This window comes from Manis pentadactyla, chromosome 6 (genome assembly GCF_030020395.1).
Source record: "Manis pentadactyla isolate mManPen7 chromosome 6, mManPen7.hap1, whole genome shotgun sequence".
Taxonomy (NCBI): domain Eukaryota; kingdom Metazoa; phylum Chordata; class Mammalia; order Pholidota; family Manidae; genus Manis; species Manis pentadactyla.
This window is the reverse complement of record NC_080024.1, coordinates 136,775,162-136,795,996: the sequence shown is the minus strand read 5'-3', so window position 1 is coordinate 136,795,996 and position 20,835 is coordinate 136,775,162. Positions and strand designations below refer to the sequence as shown.

The window sequence follows — 20,835 nt, the reverse complement described above, 5'->3', positions numbered from 1 at the left end:
GATTTTCCTTTCTTGGTTTTTAATTTTTATCAGGGAAAATCCCTTGGAGAATGAGGTAGTGCATCTTAACAGAGTAACAGGATGGCAAAGAAAATTGAGCCAATCACCATTATTTACTCTGTGCCTAATATGTTCCAGGCACTGAGCTAGTAGCTAGGATACAAAGGAAAATAAAATCAGGGACAGTTCTGTCTTGTGAAGCTAGCAGTGCTAATGGGAAAGAGAGACATCAATCAAACACTCATGCAAGCAAAATGAAAATAAGAAGTGACAGTACTAGGAAGGTGGGGTGCAGATGCTGTGAGAATATGCTACCTAGGTGGTGAAGTCTGGGAAAGCTTCCAGGAGGATAAGATTGCAGAGCTGTGAAGGGAAGGCCCAGTAAGGGTTAATTTGGGGAGAGGAGAAAGAGCATTCCAGGCTAAGAGAGCAATCTGGGCCCCGACTGTGCAATGACAGAAACCTCAGACAAAAGACTAAAAAGAGGCCCATGTGGCTGGGCTGCAAAAATGAGTGAGGCTATGGAGTAGGACTGGGTTGGAAAGAGTAGATAAGAAAAAGGCCACTAATTCAAGTAGAGGGGATGCTAGGTGCAGGTCTGCATTTTGGAAAAAATCACTTTGCAGAATGGAGAATAGATTGGAATGTTAAAAAGGCTCGAGAGAAACTGTCTGGAGTGCCCAGGTGGAGACCAGCAATTGATATGATTATTCAGAGCAGAATAATCATGCCTATATGCGTGTATTTTAATGTAATTTTTAAAGTAAATGAAAACACACACGCATAAATGGTCCAAAACAGCAAACAGTACTAGAACTACTGGGCTTATAAAAAATAGTAGTCCTCTCAGTGACTGTAATGGGGTATGTGGTAGGGACTTGATAATGGGAGTCTAATAACCATATGTTGCTCATGTAATTGTACATGGATACCAAAATAAAATTTTAAAAAATGGTCCTCTGACCATCCTTCTCCATACCCCTTGCACCTTCTACTAAGATCCCTTCTTCCACTCTTAACTGTTCATCTGGTATTTTCTCCCCCACCCCCTTTTTGAACATAAGATGTTTAAAGTTGTATTTATTTTTTAGTTTTAAACACTGTTTACTTCCTACTAATAAAAGAATTTCTTGATCTACCCAAAGTCCCAGCCCAGCCCCACTTAAATTCTGTTCTTATCCTGCCAAGAGAGAGCATTCAAAGCATTACCACAATTTCCTTTTTATTCTTCTCAGATAAGAAAAAATACTTTTATTGCCTGAAAAATCCATCAACTAGTAAAGACAGAACTGGTACATTTCACTACAAATTTATACCTTTGTGAAGACAAAAGTACCTTCACTGTACATCTGTCATGAACATATTTGAGGCAGTGAGGATTTTTACCCTTTTAAGTAAACACTGACAAATTTTTAAATTGGCATAACATTCAAGGAAATCACAGTTGAATTATATGTGCTAGTTGCAAGACATAATAAAATTATTTGCACTAGGAGGCAAAAATAATCTTCGTAAGACAAATGCCTCGAAGAAGAGTCATGTCAGGTCATTAATTGATGATATTCAGTATCATCTATCCATGAAGTAGATACAGGCCTCTCTCTTGCTGCTGCTGAATGTGAGCTAGAAAACAAGTAAGCGATTCTTATCCAGAGTCTAAAAAAATAAGTCAGATGTTTTGACCTTCAGAGAAACCAATCTTAAGGAAATACTCAGAGATACAAAGATTTATAGCCAGGAATATTCATGACAGTATTATTTATGGAAAACAATCTTAATGCCCCAAAAGTAGGGAAATAGTTAAATTCTATCTAAAGAATGGAATATAAAATCATTAAATCATTCATGCTTTCAAAGAACAGTTAATGTCATGGGAAAATGCTCATACTGTTAAATGAGAAAAAGCTGAAGTCAACCTACTCACAAAAATAGGCATGTGTGCTATATACACATATACAAACATGTTTACATATATATAATATATCTATACATACCCCCATTTTTTTAATGCATAGAAAAAAGACAGTTTTTTCTCCTAGAGTCTGCCACCGATATACTTCAGAATCACCTGGGGGGCTTATTAAAAATGCAGATTCTTGGATTCCACCTCAGACCTACTGAATTAAAAGTCTTTAGTATCAGAGCCTAAGAGTCTGTCTATTAACATACCCTTGTCCACCTATGAGCTACCTTGAGTAATGATTCATACCTCGGTATGAGAACTACTGGATCAGAATCATGCAGAAGCAGCTCTCTTTCCTTGAATCTTTAAAAAAAAATCTCTACCAAGCATACACTGCTTTTATGAACTAATGAGACATGAAATCAGAAATAGAACTGATTTTGGGGTCTATTTGGGCAAGTCTAAACACATTTGAGAACTGGAAAGTGATACGCATTCCTGGCAATTCAGTGTCATTTTAGGACAAAGAAAATACTATACTAAGTATAGATCCTATCTATTCATCACCTCAATTATGCAGGTAAAAAAACATAAAAATTTTGAGAAGTATTAAGGAACAGTATTTCTCAGTGTTCCAAGATGTTCCTTGGCAGAAGAGAATGCAGTGATCAAATAAATTTGGGACACAATATATATTCTAATCCCCTCTTAGAGTTATACAACCATGAGCAGATTATAGGCTCTGGGAAGTCCAATGTAAGCATCATTCTTAATCCTAGCTCCACAGATTCTTAGTGTGTCCTACCATTAAGAACAAATTCTAGGCTAGAATAAAAAGTCCAAGAAAGAATTCTCACCATGGAATGACCCCCTACACCTGATTGCTCCAACATGTCAATTTGTTCCCACATTCCCATGGTCTCTGAAGGCTTAGCCCACATATATTAACAGAGCCTGATTCTCAGGGCATAGCTCAAGTCAGCTACCAAATAATGATCAGGAACAGCAAAAACTGAGTGCTAGGCTACAAAATTAGAACATTTGAATGTACTTTTATTTACTTATGTGTCTCTAACACTTAGTGGAGCCTGGAATTTTGTCTTATATTCATTTACATACTTCCAACACAGTAAAGCCTGGCTTTACTAAACTAAGTAGTTGGTTCTCAGTGAATGGGATACTACCAACTTGGAGGATTTCTTTTTTTGGACAAAGACAGTAATGAAATGGGCTAGGCACAGGCCCTAAAGTTTGCACACGGTATGAAATGGTATCAAAGTCTTATTTCATTCAACAAACATTTCTGAGTGCTTACTACGGGTAGGTATTTCCAAGAATGTGGAGGTAACTAAGATACCGTCTGCCCTTAAGAACTCCATGCAGTAGAGGTACTAGTACTAGCCATTCCTTCTTGTACAGGTTTGGGCACACAATAACTGTCTGATAAATGCTTGTTTGAATTGAGTTCAGAAACCAAGATACACTTAAAGTCTGGTCAAACTTGGTTGCTTTGGTGAGCCAAGGAACTAGAACAGGCCAGAAACAGATGATTCTGGAGACTGCTTCAGAATGACCGAGGTCTTGAATAACTAGACCCATCATGATTATTGCTATTCTAGGAATTCAACAACCATCCGGGAGTCAACATTTTACTAAAAAAGCCCCAAAACCCAAAGGAATTTAACAGTATATACCATGACAATAGTTCTAAATATGTTTAATATAAAGTCTCTAGGTTCTTGAGATGTTAATAGAAATTATATGATGAAACAAGACTGAGAAAGGGATTCAGTAGTCGACAGGCCTCTATATGCAGGATTCTCAATGCCTTTAAGCAAATCATTATGCTTCCTAAGAACTGTCTTATTTAATCTTCACAATGATCCTATGAGTAAGGTCTTTTTTTTTCCATTTTAGAATGAACAGTTTGAAGCTTAGATAGAGTAATCTGCTCCAGACCACATAGGTACCACCATAAAGTACAGAATGGGACTCTTGAGATCAGGTCTTTCTGGCACCAAAGCCTGATTTATGATCACTCAAGCAGTACTGTTTTTAAGTATCGATGGGCAATCAGACATTCCCAAAGGGACACATAGCATAAACTGATAAATCAAACTGATTTGATTAGGAAACTCTTCTGAGTGAATCAGTACTTGAGACTAGCTTTCCAGGTAACACATTTTTAGAAATATCGTGAGACAAACGAGTCAGATACCCCATGGCAGACAGAAGAGAGGTGGAAGGCAGCTCAGAAGAAAAAGCTATTCTAGAAAGAAAACTGATTAAAATTGTGCTCAAAGAATTATTAATTGGGACTCACAAATTAAACTTCAGCCTAATAGACACCATTTCTTTACCTCCAAATTCATAAGCTCTGACTAATGGTTCATTTGTGTCAAATAATATCTGACATGACATTCCAATTTCAACTTATTCATTTAGCTAGTTCTTTAGGATTTGTTGTAGAATCTGACTTACCTTTTAGTTCAACTCATTAAGTCACTAATTTTGATAAAACATATTCACAATGGGAGTGTAAGTTCTAACTTGTTGTGTATCACAATAGGCCTGCAACTTCCATTTTGGGTTGAAAGAATTCCTTATTGTATAGGATTGACCCAACTTCGTAGGATCGGGCATCCTTAGCCCGTACTAAATTCCAGTAGTACTCCCTGTGGTCCCGTTTCCCCACTGGGTCACTTTGACAAGAAACATATCTACAGTTTCAAAATGCTGTCTAGGGGAGTGGTACACCCCTAGCTGAAAACCACAGGTTTAGACCAAACGAGAAAATTCAGTAAAATATTAATTGAAGGATAAACAACCAGCCTGATCATGCATTCAGTTTTCCAGTAAAGAATTCAAGATTTAACATGCCAACTTAATCCTGCATGTCCAGTATCTCATTATATTTCTATTCTGTTAATAACATGAACAGATTCAACAGACTGCTAAAATACCATTTTCAGCCAGGAGGGCCGAGCCCCGTGTACTTTGCCGACAACAGCAGTGAAGCTCGGCAGAAGCTAAACCCAGGCAGCACAGGGTACCGGCTTTCTACCTGAGGCAGCAGTCACAAGACACAACGTGGGTCTGAGTAACCAACCATGTCAAGTTTGGCCTTTAAGAAGAATCCTGTTTTTTTTTTCTTTTTAAAATGATTTATCAAAAAGCTTGCTCCCTCTCATGGCTGAGTCAGTTCAGCAATGCGGCTCTATCCTTGTCAGGATAATTAGGACCCAAATAATTTTGGACTTGACTGTTAGTCAGTAATGGACCCACAGACAAGTCAAGACACATTCAGGAACACTGCTTTCACTTCTTGATCGGAATGCCAATCACCATAAAATCTTCTGCTAGAGTCACTTCTTGGAGATCTAACACTGATTCAGCTTGCTTTTTCAGATCCACGATCCCATCTGTTTCTCCTTCTCTGGCCAAGGCAACTGGTTTATACCTCTGACTGAAGTGAGTCAGAACCAGCCTCTTTGCTTGGCACAGCTTTGCAAACGCTGCTGCCATCTGTGGCGTGCTGTGGCCGTGCTCCTTTGCTTTGTCCATCTGGGTGTCATCCAGGGTCGCTTCATGGATCAACAGGTCTGCTTCAGAGCACAGCTTCACTCCTCCATCACCCACAACCCCAGAACAGTCACCCAAAATGCAGATTTTTCTTCCAACAATCGGTTTTTTTAAGACATCTTGGGGAGAAATTGTAATTCCATTTTCCAGAACAACAGAAATTCCATTTTTCAGCTTCCCATAGGCAGGACCTGGAGGAACACCTAATGATGGAGGCAGATAACATCACATCACGGGAATGGACTTTTTGACTTAAGAGAGTCTGTTTTAACAGCACAGCAAATAGCAAATAGGAAGAGGCATCCGATTCTTAATTGTTATAAATATTTTACTACTGATGCAAAACTGGAATATTTATACATTTTTTAAAAGTTCAGTATTGGCTATTGATACTAGCATTGTTCTAGTACTTAAAACCTTTTCCAAGCACACGTCAGATGAATTTTAACCTCTAAAGTCCCAATAAGCTCTAAAATCCCACTAAGACCTCATTACAGTCAAAATAACAGCCCTGGTACTCTGCTGTACATGGGAATAACAGTTTTTGAGAATGCCTTATTTAATAAGCTCATCTTTGGGTAAAACTAAGGAGTCCATTGAAATAATGACAAACTGGCTTAATTTAAAAAAGTTGTTAGAGGGGAATGTTTGGATCCCAAGATCAAGGAGAATTTTATGCAATCATACATAATCAATCTTCTTTGCAGATCGGGGCAGATCCACATTTACCACACCGGGCTTAAATCTCGTATTAATTTAGAATAACACCTTATCATCACTCTGAACAAAACCTACAAACAAACAGAATGTGTTCACTAATTCTAATACCAATCCTGTTTAAAGTGTCCCAGTATAGTCGTATTTCCACAGGCTTTTAAATAACAAGAATACTTCTGGCCAAGTTGTATTTCCTCATTATTTAGCATTTTGTTTTAGTTGGGGAGGAAGGAAGAAATTATATAAATAAAGAAATAAACATACAAAAAGTACTATCATGCTTTTTTAGAGACCCTGCTGTGGCCGTGCGAAGGAAGGCAATGGTGCTGGAGGTACAATGGACCGGGACACACTGCTTCCAGCAAAGTGCTGAAGACCCCAAACATGAGAGCCTTGCATGCAGGGTATGTGAAGCCTCAGAAGGCACCCAAAGCCCATCTTTGTGTGCTTGCTTCCAACTTTGGTCAATCCAGATAGGTAGAACGGTTGAGGTAAAGTGTTCTAAACACCAGAGTAACTTAATCTAAGTAACAAGTAAGCATCAAAGTAACTTAATCAGGTTTGAATGATTAGGCAAAGTTAACAGAGAAGGAAAATCCCGAAAATAGATGGCTGCAGTTGCAAGGTTAGGGGCTATGGCAAAATTCTCAGGCCAAAGACGTCACTGAAAACATTTCACAAAGAAGACATGAAAAAAATAAGAGCCTAGACCTAAGACAAAAACCACTACCCTGCCAATCAAGGCAGTCTAAGCTGAGGAAAGGCAGACTAAGAATGTGGACCCTCTGAAGAGAAGATTTAAGTATCTATTTGGGTTTTGCTTTGAAGCATTTTTTTCCCTTAAACTTTGGGCAAAGGAAGTAAGTGGAGAAAATGCCACTTTTATACCTGGGAGACAGAAAAGGAAGGTTTCTATGACACTTCTAACAGTTTCAGTTAACAACATCTCCACTGATGGGAAGCAAAAAGAACACTTACCGAGGTCTTTCAGTTTCTGTGCATTGAGTTTACCTGGGCGTTTCTTCTCCACAACTGAAAACCCAAAGGAGGGAATTCGGTGAAAGAGGCGAAATGCCTTTACAACAAACTGTTCATCATCAACCAGAAGGTATGAGTTTTCTTCTGAGTCCAGTACGATAGTTCTTCCTTGTCCCTCTTTGGGAGGGCTGTCTGCTCTATTCACATGTGCAAATTCTTTCAGTTCTTCTGTAGGACACTGATCTGCTGTAGGCACCAGCTCGTGGACCACATAAGGGAAGACCAATTCTGTGTGAGAGAGTTCCATGGTTCGACAGATAAAGTCCCGAAGCCCTGCAGGGCCATAGATTTCAATAGGCTGTTTGGTGACCATGGAGCCACTCTGCAGGCTGATGGTGCAGAGGAGGCCAGGAAGGCCAAAGAAATGGTCTCCATGAAGATGTGTAATGAAGATCTTGGAAATTCTCCCTTTTGATTGAGGCAGAGAAATAAAATATTGGGAATTTTTCAGACATAAAAACCTGTACAAAGCTACTGGAAACATGTATAACTTACACAGGAAGTAGTAAAGTGAATTTGGAGTTGTACTTATCACCAGAAACTTATTTCTTTGTTTTTCTACATGATTGTAGATGTAAGAAAGACAGGCTTTATTTCACTAGATGGTTTTAATAACATTTCCATGTAACGTCTTCAAATTACAGTGCTACAGTTTAACAGTATTTTCTAACATATCCTCTTACTAAAAATAAATAAATAATTGATCGAGTCACTTCAACTAAGAGGTCTCAAGCGTCAAACGCATCTGATAGTTACACTGCCTCCTACTGCTCCCTCTTGGAAAAGCGTACGTGTACTTCCAGCAAAACAAACGCTCCCCTGGCTCCAACTGACTGAACCAATGCCTACAACCAAAACTGCCTTTTAAGGACTCTATACTGGATAGGGATGAACTAACCAAGTCAGAGCCTGCTTGTCTGAGTGAGGTTGAAGAGGGAGGAGAAAAGGAAGAGGATGAGGGATGGAGAAAAAAGGAGCAGGGAGAAAGAAGGAAGCAGGACAGGAACAGGGTGGAGAACCAAGGAGAGGAGGCAGGCAATAGATGCCAGAAGACAGCTCACAGGGCAGATCCCCTAAGTGGTATGTAAAGGTATGTGTGTCCATTCCTTTCTGTCTGCACTAACACAACAGCTTTTTCAGTGCATACTAGCTCCGGTTGTAACTCAATTCAGCCAATGATAAACTGAATTTACTGCTGGCATGTGGCAGGATGCCACATCAGCATTTTTGTGAGATGCATCACAGAGCATTTTAAAAGTAGCAATCACAATTAACACAAGATAACAGAGGCTTCTGGTCCTAACTTCATTTCAAACACATGAAACCATAAAAGAACAAGAACAATTTATTGTAATGTGACTTGTCCTGTGACATCAAGGCAACATTCTCCAAGTGTGTCTTCCTAAAGCTACTCCATGAAGCCCAGGTCCCCACAGCAGAGATCAACAGATTGGGCAGAGGCTGATTTCAGACCTTGAGAATCTGCAGGAGGCATGCTACAAGTTTCTTCAATATGCTCCTTTTTGTTTTCTCTTTCTAGTAACTTGTTTTTGTTGTTTTTGGACTTCTGGAACACTTTCATTTTTCCCTTCCTGCTGTCGAGGCTGCCAGAGCACCCGTAAGTGTGACCTGAGGACTCTGCAGACAAAAGAACTACAGTGGTTGCTGAGTCTTGATCTCATTTGACCTCAAAACTCAAGTCAGACTTTCTGGGCCCTCTCCCTATCTACTGCAAAACAAAGCCAAAACTGAACACCCAAACAATCTGTGAACACAAGGCAAGCGAGACAAATTAAGTGAGTAAAAAATTACTTCTCACGGTTATCACAGTTTCAGGGAAGGCAAACATTTCATTTTTCAGGAAACTTGCTTTCAGAAGGAGAAGGAATGGCAACCACAATTATCAAAGGTAAAAGGAAGATATCAAATGAAGAAAAAAAATGCATGAGTTCTGTTTCACCTGACAGCAAGAAAGTTCAGGGGAGTATGTCATCCATACAGAAGTGAAACATTAAGCATCCTCTAAGTGATGGTGCAATTATATTTACTGCAATAGAAACATATCTTCAATATACTGTTCATACACATTATTCAGTTGAAAAAGGCAGGTTACACCAAATGTAGTGTGATTTCATTTATGCAAAATTGTGCGCACACACACACACACAGATACACCTATACCATTACCATATTTACATGTACAGAAAATTTACCTAGGGGAGGGAGATTTAGGCTTTTTGTTATTTATACTTTTCTGCTTTGTTTGGACTTTTACAATGAGCATGTATACTTTTTATAATCACTTTTTAAATTATGCTTTTGTAATACTTTTTATAATCATTTTTAAGGAAAAAAAGGAAGGCTTAAGCTTGCTCTTTAAGATTATGAAAGAAATGGACAAAGCAAATAATTGTTAGTCAGAAGCTTGCATATTAGAACCATGAAAGCATGAAATAGAAAGTATTTCCATATGCAACTCATAAAATATTGTTAACCCAGGAGGCAGGACAAGCTGAAAGGGTTTCAATCAATCACACAATGATAGGTCCATATTGGGTTAGTCACAGAAACCAATAAATATTGAGGGTGCTGCATTCCAGTTTGAGACTGGGGGCTTTTGAAATGCTAGAGTCATAGACAATGTTCTGGGATTACCATCTCATCCTGATCTCCGCAGCCAGAAATTTTTTTAAAAACCGATAAAAATTTAGTAAAGCTTCCTTTAGGCTTTATTTTATTTTTTTCAAGGTTTAGCTTTGCAAACTGTTACTTAAAAATATACGAAATATTCAGAAGATTGGAGACTGTTGAGAATTAGGCTTGGGGTTGATTAATGATTGTGCATTGAGTCCCCTATACAGAATTTTATTGTTGTTAACAACCATTTGATCAATAAATATGAGAGATGCCCTCTCAAAAAAAAAATATATATATATATACTAAATAGAATAAAATACCTAGGAATAAACCTAACCAAGGAAGTGAAAGACCTATACCCTGAAAACTACAAGACACTTTTAAGAGAAATTAAAGAGGACACTAACAAATGGAAACTCATCCCATGCTCTTGGCTAGGGAGAATTAATATTGTCAAAACAGCCATCCTGCCTAAAGCAATGTACAGATTCAATGCAATCCCTATCAAAATACCAACAGCATTTGTTTCAACGAACTGGAACAAATAGTTCTAAAATTCATATGGTACCACAAAAGACCCCGAAAAACCAAAGCAATCCTGAGAAGGAAGAATAAAGTGGGGGGATCTCACTTCCCAACTTCAAGCTCTACTACAAAGCCACAGTAATCAAGACAATTTGGTACTGGCACAAGAACAGAGCCACAGACCAGTGGAACAGAATAGATAATCCAGGTATTAACCCAAACATATACGGTCAATTAATATATGATAAAGGAGCCATGGACATACAATGGGGGAAATGACAGCCTCTTCAACAGGTGGTGTTGGCAAAACTGGACAGCTACATGTAAGAGAATGAAACTGGATCATTGTCTCACACCATACACAAAAGTAAATTCAAAATGGATCAAAGACCTGAATGTAAGTCATGAAACCATAAAACTCTTAGAAAAAAACATAGGCAAAAATCCCTTGGACATAAACATGAGCAACTTCTTCATGAACATATCTTCCCAGGCAAGGGAAACAGAAGAAAAAATGAACAAGTGGGACTATATCAAGCTGAAAAGCTTCTGTACAGCAAAGGACACCATCAATAGAACAAAAAGGCATCCTATAGTATGGGAGAATATATTCATAAATGACAGATCCGATAAAGGGTTGACATCCAAAATATATAAAGAGCTCACGCACCTCAACAAACAAAAAGCAAATAATCCAATTAAAAAATGGGCAGAGGAGCTGAACAGACACTTCTCCAAAGAAGAAATTCAGACGGCCAACAGACACATGAGAAGATGCTCCACATCACTAATCATCAGGGAAATGCAAATTAAAACCACAATGAGATATCACCTCACACCAGTAAGGATGGCCAGCATTGAAAAGACTAAGAACAACAAATGCTGGCGAGGATGCAGAGAATGGGGAACCCTCCTACACTGCTGGTGGGAATGTAAGCTAGTTCAACCATTGTGGAAAGCAATATAGAGGTTCCTCAAAAACTAAAAATAGAAATACCATTTGACCCAGGAATTCCACTTCTAAGAATTTACCCTAAGAATGCAGCAGCCCAATTTGAAAAAGGCATATGCACCCCTGTTTACTGCAGCACTATTTGCAATAGACAATAAATGGAAGAAACCTAAGTGTCCATCGGTAGATGAATGGATAAAGATGTGGTACATATACACAATGGAATATTCTTCAGCCATAAGAAGAAAACAAATGCTACCATTTGCAACAACATGGATGGAGATAGAGGGTATTATGCTCAGTGAAATAAGCCAGGCAGAGAAAGACAAGTATCAAATGATTTCACTCATCTGTGGAGTATAAGAACAAAGAGAAAAACTGAAGGAACAAAACAGCAGCAGACCCACAGAACCCAAGAATGGACCAGCAGTTACCAAAGGCAAAGGGACTGGGGAGGATGGGTGGGAAGGAAGGGATAAGGGGGAAAAAAAAAACAAAGGGGGGCATCACTACTAGCAGATACAATGTGGGGGGGGGACAGGAAGGGCTGTACAACACAGAGAAGACAAGTAGTGATTCTATAGCATCTTACTATGCTGATGGACAGTGACTGTAATGGGGTTTGTGGGGGGGACTTGATGATGGGGGGAGTCTAGTAAACATAATGTCACTCATGTAATTGTAGATTAATGATACAAAATTTTAAAATATTAAAAAATACATATATATATATATATATATATATGAAATAGCTATGAAGTATCAGAGAAAGGTATTGTGGCAGATAGACTTTAAGGTGGTACCATGGTTCCTGCCGCCTGGCCCGTGGCCCCTCACATCCTTCTATGATTCTCTCTCCTTGAGTGGGAGTGGGACTTGTGACTTGCTTCTAACCAGGAAAACATGGCACAAGGATGTAATGTGATTACATTACATTATAAGAGTCCATCTTGCTACCACACTTGCTCTGGAGTTTCTTTCCCCCTTGCCAGTGGTAAGAAAGCAGGCTACCACGAAGCAGAATCCCACACGAGCAGGACCTTCAGGAGGCCTAGGAACTGTGGGCAGCCTCAGTCCTACAACTGTAAGGATTCTGCTAACAGGTTGAGTAAGCTCTGAGGCAGATTTTTCCCTAGTTGAGTCTCTGATGAACCTCAACACTGGGTGTAACAGGATTGTAACCTAGTGAGACTCTGAAGCAGAGAACTCGGCTCCGCCAGGCTCAAACTCCCTGACCACCCACAGAAATGATGAGACAGTAAATGCAAATAAGACACTAAATTTGTAATCTGTTATGCAGCATTTGATAATTGATACAGGTTTTAAATAAAACATAAACACCCCACACCAAAACCTCTGGTACCCACATTTAACAGTTTCTTCTTTCTATTTTAATCACCCTGCTATCTCAGCTTCTACTCTCTAAAATGTTAAATATTACAGCCTCCACTCTGACCTGTGCCTGACCCTGAGAGTCTTCATGAAAGGAACCACTGTGGGATCCAAGGGAAGTAAAGCATAGCACCTGCCCTCACCTCAGGGTTTCAGCACAAGACAGTATATAATTAGGGTTGAACTGTGTACACTTCAAGACCACGTGTCCCAAGTGGTAAGTATTAGTTCCTTCCTTCAATAGCTCTTTTCCTGACTCCCTGCTTAGAGCTGAGATATCACCATCTGTAACTTGTAATAATTCTCTCGTTCTTCACATGCTAGGCATTCAATCAGTTACCACCTTCTCTTGGCTCTACAAGTGTCTCAAAGTGAGTCTCCTGTCTTCATCCCTATCCTTATTTCTGCTTCAGCATCCTCAACCTCTCCTTTTCCTCAGATGAATACAACTGCCTTGCAACTGGTCTCCCTGATGCTATTTGCTATTCTCTCTCTCCCAACATTTGTCATAAGAAAACTGTCCTAAAACACAAATCAGACCATGTCATTCCCCTGGCAATAGGAACTTTTAATGGTTCCTGTTGCCAATAGAATAGTGAGATCCAAACGCCATAGCATATCACACAAGACTTCACAATCTGCCCTCACTTCTTCAGCATTCTTATCTCTCATCTTCCTTAGCCAAGTACTCAATATTCCCCAAATATGTCACTTCTCTCCTGGAAATTTCCTTACGTGTTGCTCACGTTGTTGCCTATTCCTTGAATAGCCATCCCTACTTCTCTCCATGGAGAAACTTCATCTCTTAGACAGACCCTAGTTCAGCTGCTACCACCTCTGGGATGCTTTCTCTGATCACACAGATATAGTTAGTGTCCCTCTCCTTTGTGTGCCAAAATTACTTAGAAAACACCTCCATTATTCTGCTTACATATTACACTATGAGTGTTTGTATGTCAGTTTCCACCACTGGACTAAGAGATCCTTGGATGCTAGACCTAACTTTCTTTTAGTCATCAAATGCCACACACTGTGATGAGTCACAGGAATAATTTCAGTAACTACCATTTATCAATATCTAGTAAGTGAGAGGCACTGGGTTAAGTGCTGAACATCTTGTTCATACAGTGATTGAACAGATATTTACTAGGCATCTACTAGGTACATAAGTGATCACTGAGCTTACCTTAACCTACAAGGAGATACACAGTCAGTACAGAAACAACTATTTAAACAACATAACTTTCTATACTGATGATATTAATAAGTCAATATAAATACTGTAAAGCGGTACAAGGCCTGGGGTGAGGGAGGAATTACTTGACTTGAAGGTTCAGGGAAAGCCACTGAGGAGATGACATTTGAGCTCATTTGACTGATGAGGAGACAACTGAACAGAGAAGCGATTATTATATATAATTTTCACAATACCCCTTTGAGTTTTTATCCCCATTTTTGAGATGACGGAAGTAAAGCATAAGTGTGTTGATCAGCTAAGGTCACACGCTGAGACACAGCTGGGACTGGAACCCAGATCTGCGTGACTGTGGGCCAAGCCTTTTCCCCACTGCACTTCTCGGTCTCCCCTTGTTCACTCCATTCCCTCTGACTGGAATGCCCTTCTTCTCCCTCCTTCTTCTTCAACAACTCACAGGTTCTCTGAGATGCCTGCCCTGTGAGCCCCAAGTAGAAAAGAACATCTCACTCCTCTGGCCCATCTACTGCCCCTTGCATCTCCATGATACCTACAACTCTCAGCTGATGGAAACAAGTATGTACATTGCTCCTTTGCTTGGGAAGTGTCCAATTGATAACACTTGATGTATCCCACTCCATCCTCCAACCCCTAAGCCTATATAAATCTTCGTTTTCAACATTTACAGGAAGAATGAAAAGTAAATAAATAAATAAGTTCAGTGAGTATGCCTGCATGGCAGCGGGCCTTCCAGATCTTCTCAGGGCTCTAGCACTACAGTAGAACGCAACTGTTAGGCTGTTTCTCAGCAAAAGGCCAAAGGACAGCCAAGAAAATGAAGCAGAATGAGAGAGTCCTAATGAGATGGCTGAATGTACACTAACCTGCTTTAAGCTGGCTTTTCATAAGCTGTGTCTGAGTTCCCTCCCCACAGTCAAACAGCCAGCACTCGCCCTCACATCGAAGGACCAGAGCAGAGGCACCCCGGGTTGGGGATGGGTATGCTGCGCCCGTCCCCAGAAATGTCACATCCATAGACATCTTCCACCCTGCAATGAAAAGATCATCTAGAAGTTATTACACATCACTGCACAAAATCACCAGAAACAGGTTCTTGTGAGATTTACTGTTATTTATGTTTTGGTTATTCAGAAGAGTCTGAACTCCTGTTTTCTAATAGCTTTCTTTCCAAAGAAATCCCAAGGAAGATTTTAATAACTCTCTCAGTCAGTTTAAACTGTAAGTTACCAAACTGCATATGACTGCTCACACACACAAAACAAGCAAGCAAATAAAACCTGCTAAGCCCAGTTAATTAAAAACTGTAATTGAATTCCAACTATGTAACATTCTGGAAAAGGTAAAACCACAGAGAAAGTAAAATGATCAGTGGCTGACAGTAGTCTGGGGGAGGGAAGGATGAAGAAGTAAATATATAGGAAAAATAGACAAATGTTATTATACACTGGTCAGAATCATTCTAACACAAAGAATGAATGAACCTAATGTTAGCTTCAGTTAATAATAATGTATCAGTATCAGCTCATCAACTGTAACAAATGTACTAATGTAAAATGCTAATATTAGAGAAAACTGGGAGGTAAAGGGATATACAGGAACTCTGTACTTTCTGCTCATTTAGAAATAAATTTCTCCTAATAAACACTAAACAACTCTAGCTGAGGTTCTAGGCAAGTGGTGGGACTTAATTATGCTAAGTGGTATGTCTGGTGTCCATAATGTCAGCCTTTTCTCTAAACCATCATAAGTAACAGCAATGTTCTAAAACATTCTACAATAATGCTGGTACCTCACATTAACGCTGAGTCAGGGTCACTACCCTAAAGCCAGGGTCCATGAGGAGTTAGGACTTGGGTTCTGCTATTATAAATGATCAGCAATAACCATATTGAATGTGTAGATTTCTGCTGACTCCTGGTATCTCTCTTTTTCCTTTCACTATTTCTGGGCACATCTGCCATCTCTGATATACTTCTGTGGTGGGAGATGTACATCAAATAGAATAAATGAGAATAAAACTTACATATTACCAATTATAGATTGATAGCAGGGATTAAAAAACACTATTAAATTAAGAAAATTTTATGGAGCACTGAATAAATGTAAATACTATCAACAACTTTTCTCAGTTTTGGAAATAACCAGCTAAAAATACAAATGGGAACAAAATCTCATTCTTAAGTGCAAAAAATAAAACATTGTAAAATCACTAGAAATAAAGTTAACATGAAAGGAACAGGCCCTAAAATACCCAAACAGAAAGGTAGGTACACACTGGGTTCCTTGATAGGAAGACTTAATATAACAGAAATGTTCATCTTTTCACAATTAATGTAGATACAATTAATGCAAATTCTATCAAATTTCCAGTAGAATTTATCTTGGAATAAAACACAATCCAAAGATCATATAGAAGAAAACAATGTGAATGGACAAGAAAATTACATAAAGTAGTGAGTAGTAACTTACCTTCTAGATATTAACACTTACTATGCTAATCAGGTATAATTAAAAGTAGTAATTATTGGCACAAAAATAGAGGTGAAAGAGAGGATAGTCCAGAAATAAACCTAGGTATGAATTAATGTTTAACAAAAATGTAAAAGGGTGGTTTATTTAATGAACATCTCTGACAAAATTGGCCACTTTTGCAGAAAAAAGTAAAGCAAGATTCTCACTTGTATGTAAAAATATATTCCACATGTTAAGACATTTAAATGTGAACGGTCCAATAAAATACACTCAAAACAATTAGATGAATGAGTATATAACCTAGGAGATGGGAAAGCTCTTTTTGAAAGACAGGAAACCCAGAAGAAAACAAAAAAGACATTTCACTATATAAAAACTTTCATACATCTAAAAGGCTTACAAAGCCAACGAACTGAAGTAACACCTGGAGAAAACTGCACTATGTGATAAAGGGTTAAGGCCCTTAAGAAAGAGTTCATGCAAATGCATCAAAAAAATTAAAATAACTGATACAAGAGAAATATAACCAATGGATGGATATACAGAGGAAATTCAGAGAAATCCAAGTGGCCAATAGCATGAAAAAGGCTCAGGTCTCCAGGTGTTTAGAAGAAATGCAAATTAAAGAAACAGAGACACCATTTTCCACACATCAGCTGGCAAATATTAATGCTAGCCAGTGCTAACCAGGAGGGAAAATGGGTACCCATATTATTTCACTAGTAGTGGAGTTGTGAATTGCTATTACGTTTTGGGAGAGTAATCTGGCCATATGTATTACCAATAATAATGATACTGCTATTAACAACACACTTTAATCCAGCAATCCCATTTTTGGGAATCTACCCTACACAAATAAAGGACCTATGTACAATATTTACTGTGGTACTTTTAAGGTGGCTAAAATTGGAAGCAATCTGGATATATATTAATAGGAAAATGATTTGAGTATTTTACTGTACATCCATTCATACCATGAACTAATCATTCTGCAGTTAAGTCAGACCGGTAATTCTTGTCCTACAGGGATGACAATGAGAAGAGTTACAGATGGCTATGGCATTTTTATAACAATTCCCAAAACCCCTATAAGAAAGTCTGTATGGAAGAAACAGGTAGTGGCTTATTAACTTCTCTTTTAAATCTTTGGATTGTTTTTAGTTGCAATGAGAGCATTTGATTTATTTAATTTTAATTTATATTAAATTGATACTGATGATTTAAATGAAATGTCATTAAGACTGAACATGCTTTCCTAATTACACATCACCTGAACTTCCTTTCCATTTGGAAAAACAGTCAGTTCCCCACCCCTTACCCCCACACACAGATGGTACCTCTCTCTACCCTACACACACATCTTCAGCTTATTGCTAGTGTCTCTTCAATGTGTTACCCCACATTTTCACTTTCAAGATCAAGCCTTCCTCTGACAATTAAATATTTTAATTTGCAGAGGCTTTCCTACTGTATTTCAGTTTGCAAGAGAGAATAAACAGAATGTAGTAGGTAAAAAAAAATTTTAAGCTAATAATGCAGACGGAATAATAGAATATAGTCATTTTACAATCCCCAACAAATAATGCACACAGGCCATGGGTACAGAACCCTGGAGCATATTAGTATCACCTGGAGAGCTTTTGAAACATATCGATGATTGGGCTCTATCCCAGAACAACTAGACAGAAAAATCTGCAAGTGAGACAAGTGTTTTAGCATGAAAAAACAAATTTTCCCCTGTGATTCTAATGTGCACTCAGGTTTAACAACCACTTAGTAAAAGTCTAATGGAGAATTACAAAGGATCACGCTGACCTTAACTCACTATTCAATTAGACAGACTTAAAAAAAAAAAAAAACTATGAAAAATTTCAAACACATACAAAAGCAGAGAGATTAGTATAATGTACAGCCACATATCCATCAGAGAACTTCAATAATTATCAACTCATGGCCAATCTTTTCTCATCCATATATCCCCACCCATCATCAAAGGATAGTTGGTAAATATTCATCCAGGAATACTTGATGAGTGATACTGGGTACTTATATCAGGAAGCACACACTGTCTGGCTATCTCTTTCTAATGTTAACAGCCATTAATGATCACTGCCTCGATCCATTATTTCATCAGAGGTTGCCAAAAGGTTCTCTCATTCCTTCTACACCTATTAGCTGGCATACTTCTGTAATTCTCTGGTCAATTATTTAGTTACCCTGCTGTGCAGTATGTATCCACTAATTAATCAATACCATAAAGACAGATTCCTATCTAACTCCTGATGCAATATGAAGTACACAGTAACCCTATGAGCTTTTCTGGCCAAAAAAGAACCTGAATCTGAAAAAGGCTGTAATCTACATGCCTGTTATTACAGGACACCACAGGGCTGGGAAAAAGGCAAAATGCAGTATGTAGAAATTTTAGAGGACAAAGACTTGGTTTCTTCGGCAAATAAAATGCAAGAGAAAAAAATAAAGAGGGCAGGGATAAAGATATGAAGAGAGATGTAGAAGTCAACCAATTGTAAAATGTATAGCTTATTTAGACCCTGATTTTGACAAATTGATAATGGGAGGGAAAAAATGACAACTGAGGAAATGTAAACGTTGACTGGGTAGAGAACATGAAATGCTTGTTAGATTGATAATACTATGTTTTAAAAAGGATTTGTGTTTTATGAACATAAACAAGTATTTAATGGATGAAATGGTACATTTAGATTTGCTTTAAAATAATCCAGTGGGTGTAAGGGTAGTAGATGAAACAAGATTGATCATGAACTGGAATTCAGTACACTATGCTATTTTTGTATGTTTGAAAATTGCAGTAATAAAAAGTTTAAGAACAAGCCAAACAATGAAAATCCTTTCACTAGGTCGGGAAGTAATCAGAAATTAATTTATTTAATCAAGGGTTCTTGTTTTGTGACATAGACCAAAGTATCCAAACCAGATTTGGTCCCTGTCTTCTTGGACAAACTAACAAAAAAAAACAGCCGCTTGCTTTCTCATGATCCAGTATGATTCACCTTGGACCAAATGCATATTTTGGTCGAGAACATACCACACGACCACATTTACTGTCACTCGACACTCTGGGCCAGTGGTTCTCACTCCCGGTTGCGTATCAATCCCTGGCGATTCTGGGGCCTCAGCATTTGTTAAGCTTCCCGAATAACTCTAAAAGCCGCTGGGTTGAGCACCAGTTTCCAGGCAGGCACGCCAAACCTGCAATCACCCCACGGTGTAGGTAGGGCAGATACTGCCATCCTCCATTTTAGGGCTGAAAGAACGATGACCCGGAGGGAGAAAGTGAGAGGCCAAGGCAGAGGCAGAGTCAGGGTCAGAGGCCAGGTCTCCGACCACTAAGAGCTCAGTCTCACAAAAGGAGGGGGGTGCCGGCGGTGCGCGCTCCCGCCTTGGGGTGGAGGGGGTCGGGAGACAGGCGCGTCCTCAGTCCTCGGCGCTCCCCCGGCCTGGGTCCTACGCGCCGGGCCTGGGCCGCGAGTCCAGAGGAAGCGCGCCCGCCCGCGCGGCTCAGGCGGCAGCGGCGCAAACCCTGGCCCGCCCTCTCCGGCGCGCCCTGCCCCACTCACCCACTCCCCGAGGCCCGCGGCAGGAGCCGAGGGAGCCGCACGCCGGCAGCGAGGCCCAGCCATCCACCCGGCAGGGACCGGCGCGGGCGGAAGTGCGCCGCTGGCTGCGGTCGCGTGCGGCCGCTCTAGGACGCGCCGGAGGTCCGCGCTCAGTGGCGCCCGGCCTGGCCGGCGGCGCTGCGGACACTCGGCACTGGGCGGAGGCCCCCGTCCCAGCGCCCAGCGGGTCCCTGTCCTCCCTCGCTCGCACTGGCTAGGATGGTGGCGGTGACCCCTGAGGACCAGAGCGCCAAAGCGAAAACGTTCACTGTCCTGCTTTTTGTTTTCCGTACCAGGTTTTCAAACAGGAGTTCTCCCTGGAGCCTGGCTCGGCTCATACACGTTTGTGTAATTTCTATTCTTTCGATAGGATGAATTCATCTTTTAATCACTAAAGCTAAAAGTTTCAGCTGGAGATGCCTTAAGAAGAACAATGTGCCTTTGAATCGGAGTCATAGCAGCGTTACTTAGAGATCATGAGTCTCCGCTGTATGCCACTTGGCTATTCTAGGGATTCACCGGAACATTTGCTTAAAATCTGAAGCTGCCGCGCAGCCCTCACACGAGCACTGCAGCTGTCCTCTCTGTTATCACACAGCATAGCCTGCTGCACTCGCGAGTGGAGAGCCCGAGTGTAGAAAGTGCACGAGGGGATTACAAACCACAAGGGCAAAATCTCACTCTTTTAAATTCCAACTTTTAAAAAAGTATTCCAAGCTCTGATGCAGAACCAGATGCACTGGTTTTTGCTCCATCACTCAAG

At 39.7% G+C, this 20,835-nt stretch overlaps 2 protein-coding genes across 2 annotated transcripts in view; both read right to left on the bottom strand.

Moving 5' to 3' along the window:
* The window catches only part of SMAD4 (SMAD family member 4), a 116,551-nt gene extending 101,590 nt beyond the window's left edge, over positions 1 to 14,961 (bottom strand). Inside the window, exon 1 of the mRNA XM_036918582.2 lies at positions 14,826 to 14,961. The gene's annotated coding sequence lies outside the window, so the exon portion shown is untranslated. The remainder of the gene's footprint in view (positions 1 to 14,825) is intronic.
* ELAC1 (elaC ribonuclease Z 1) lies at positions 1,215 to 20,179 on the bottom strand. The gene is made up of 4 exons (XM_036918583.2): positions 20,034 to 20,179; positions 14,826 to 14,990; positions 7,181 to 7,648; positions 1,215 to 5,688 (listed from the first exon to the last, which is right to left on the bottom strand). The coding sequence occupies exons 2-4, from the start codon at positions 14,980 to 14,982 to the stop codon at positions 5,222 to 5,224; spliced, it is 1,092 nt and encodes a 363-aa protein (XP_036774478.2). The 5' UTR covers positions 14,983 to 14,990; positions 20,034 to 20,179; the 3' UTR covers positions 1,215 to 5,221.
* Between the last annotated feature and the right edge of the window lie 656 nt (positions 20,180 to 20,835).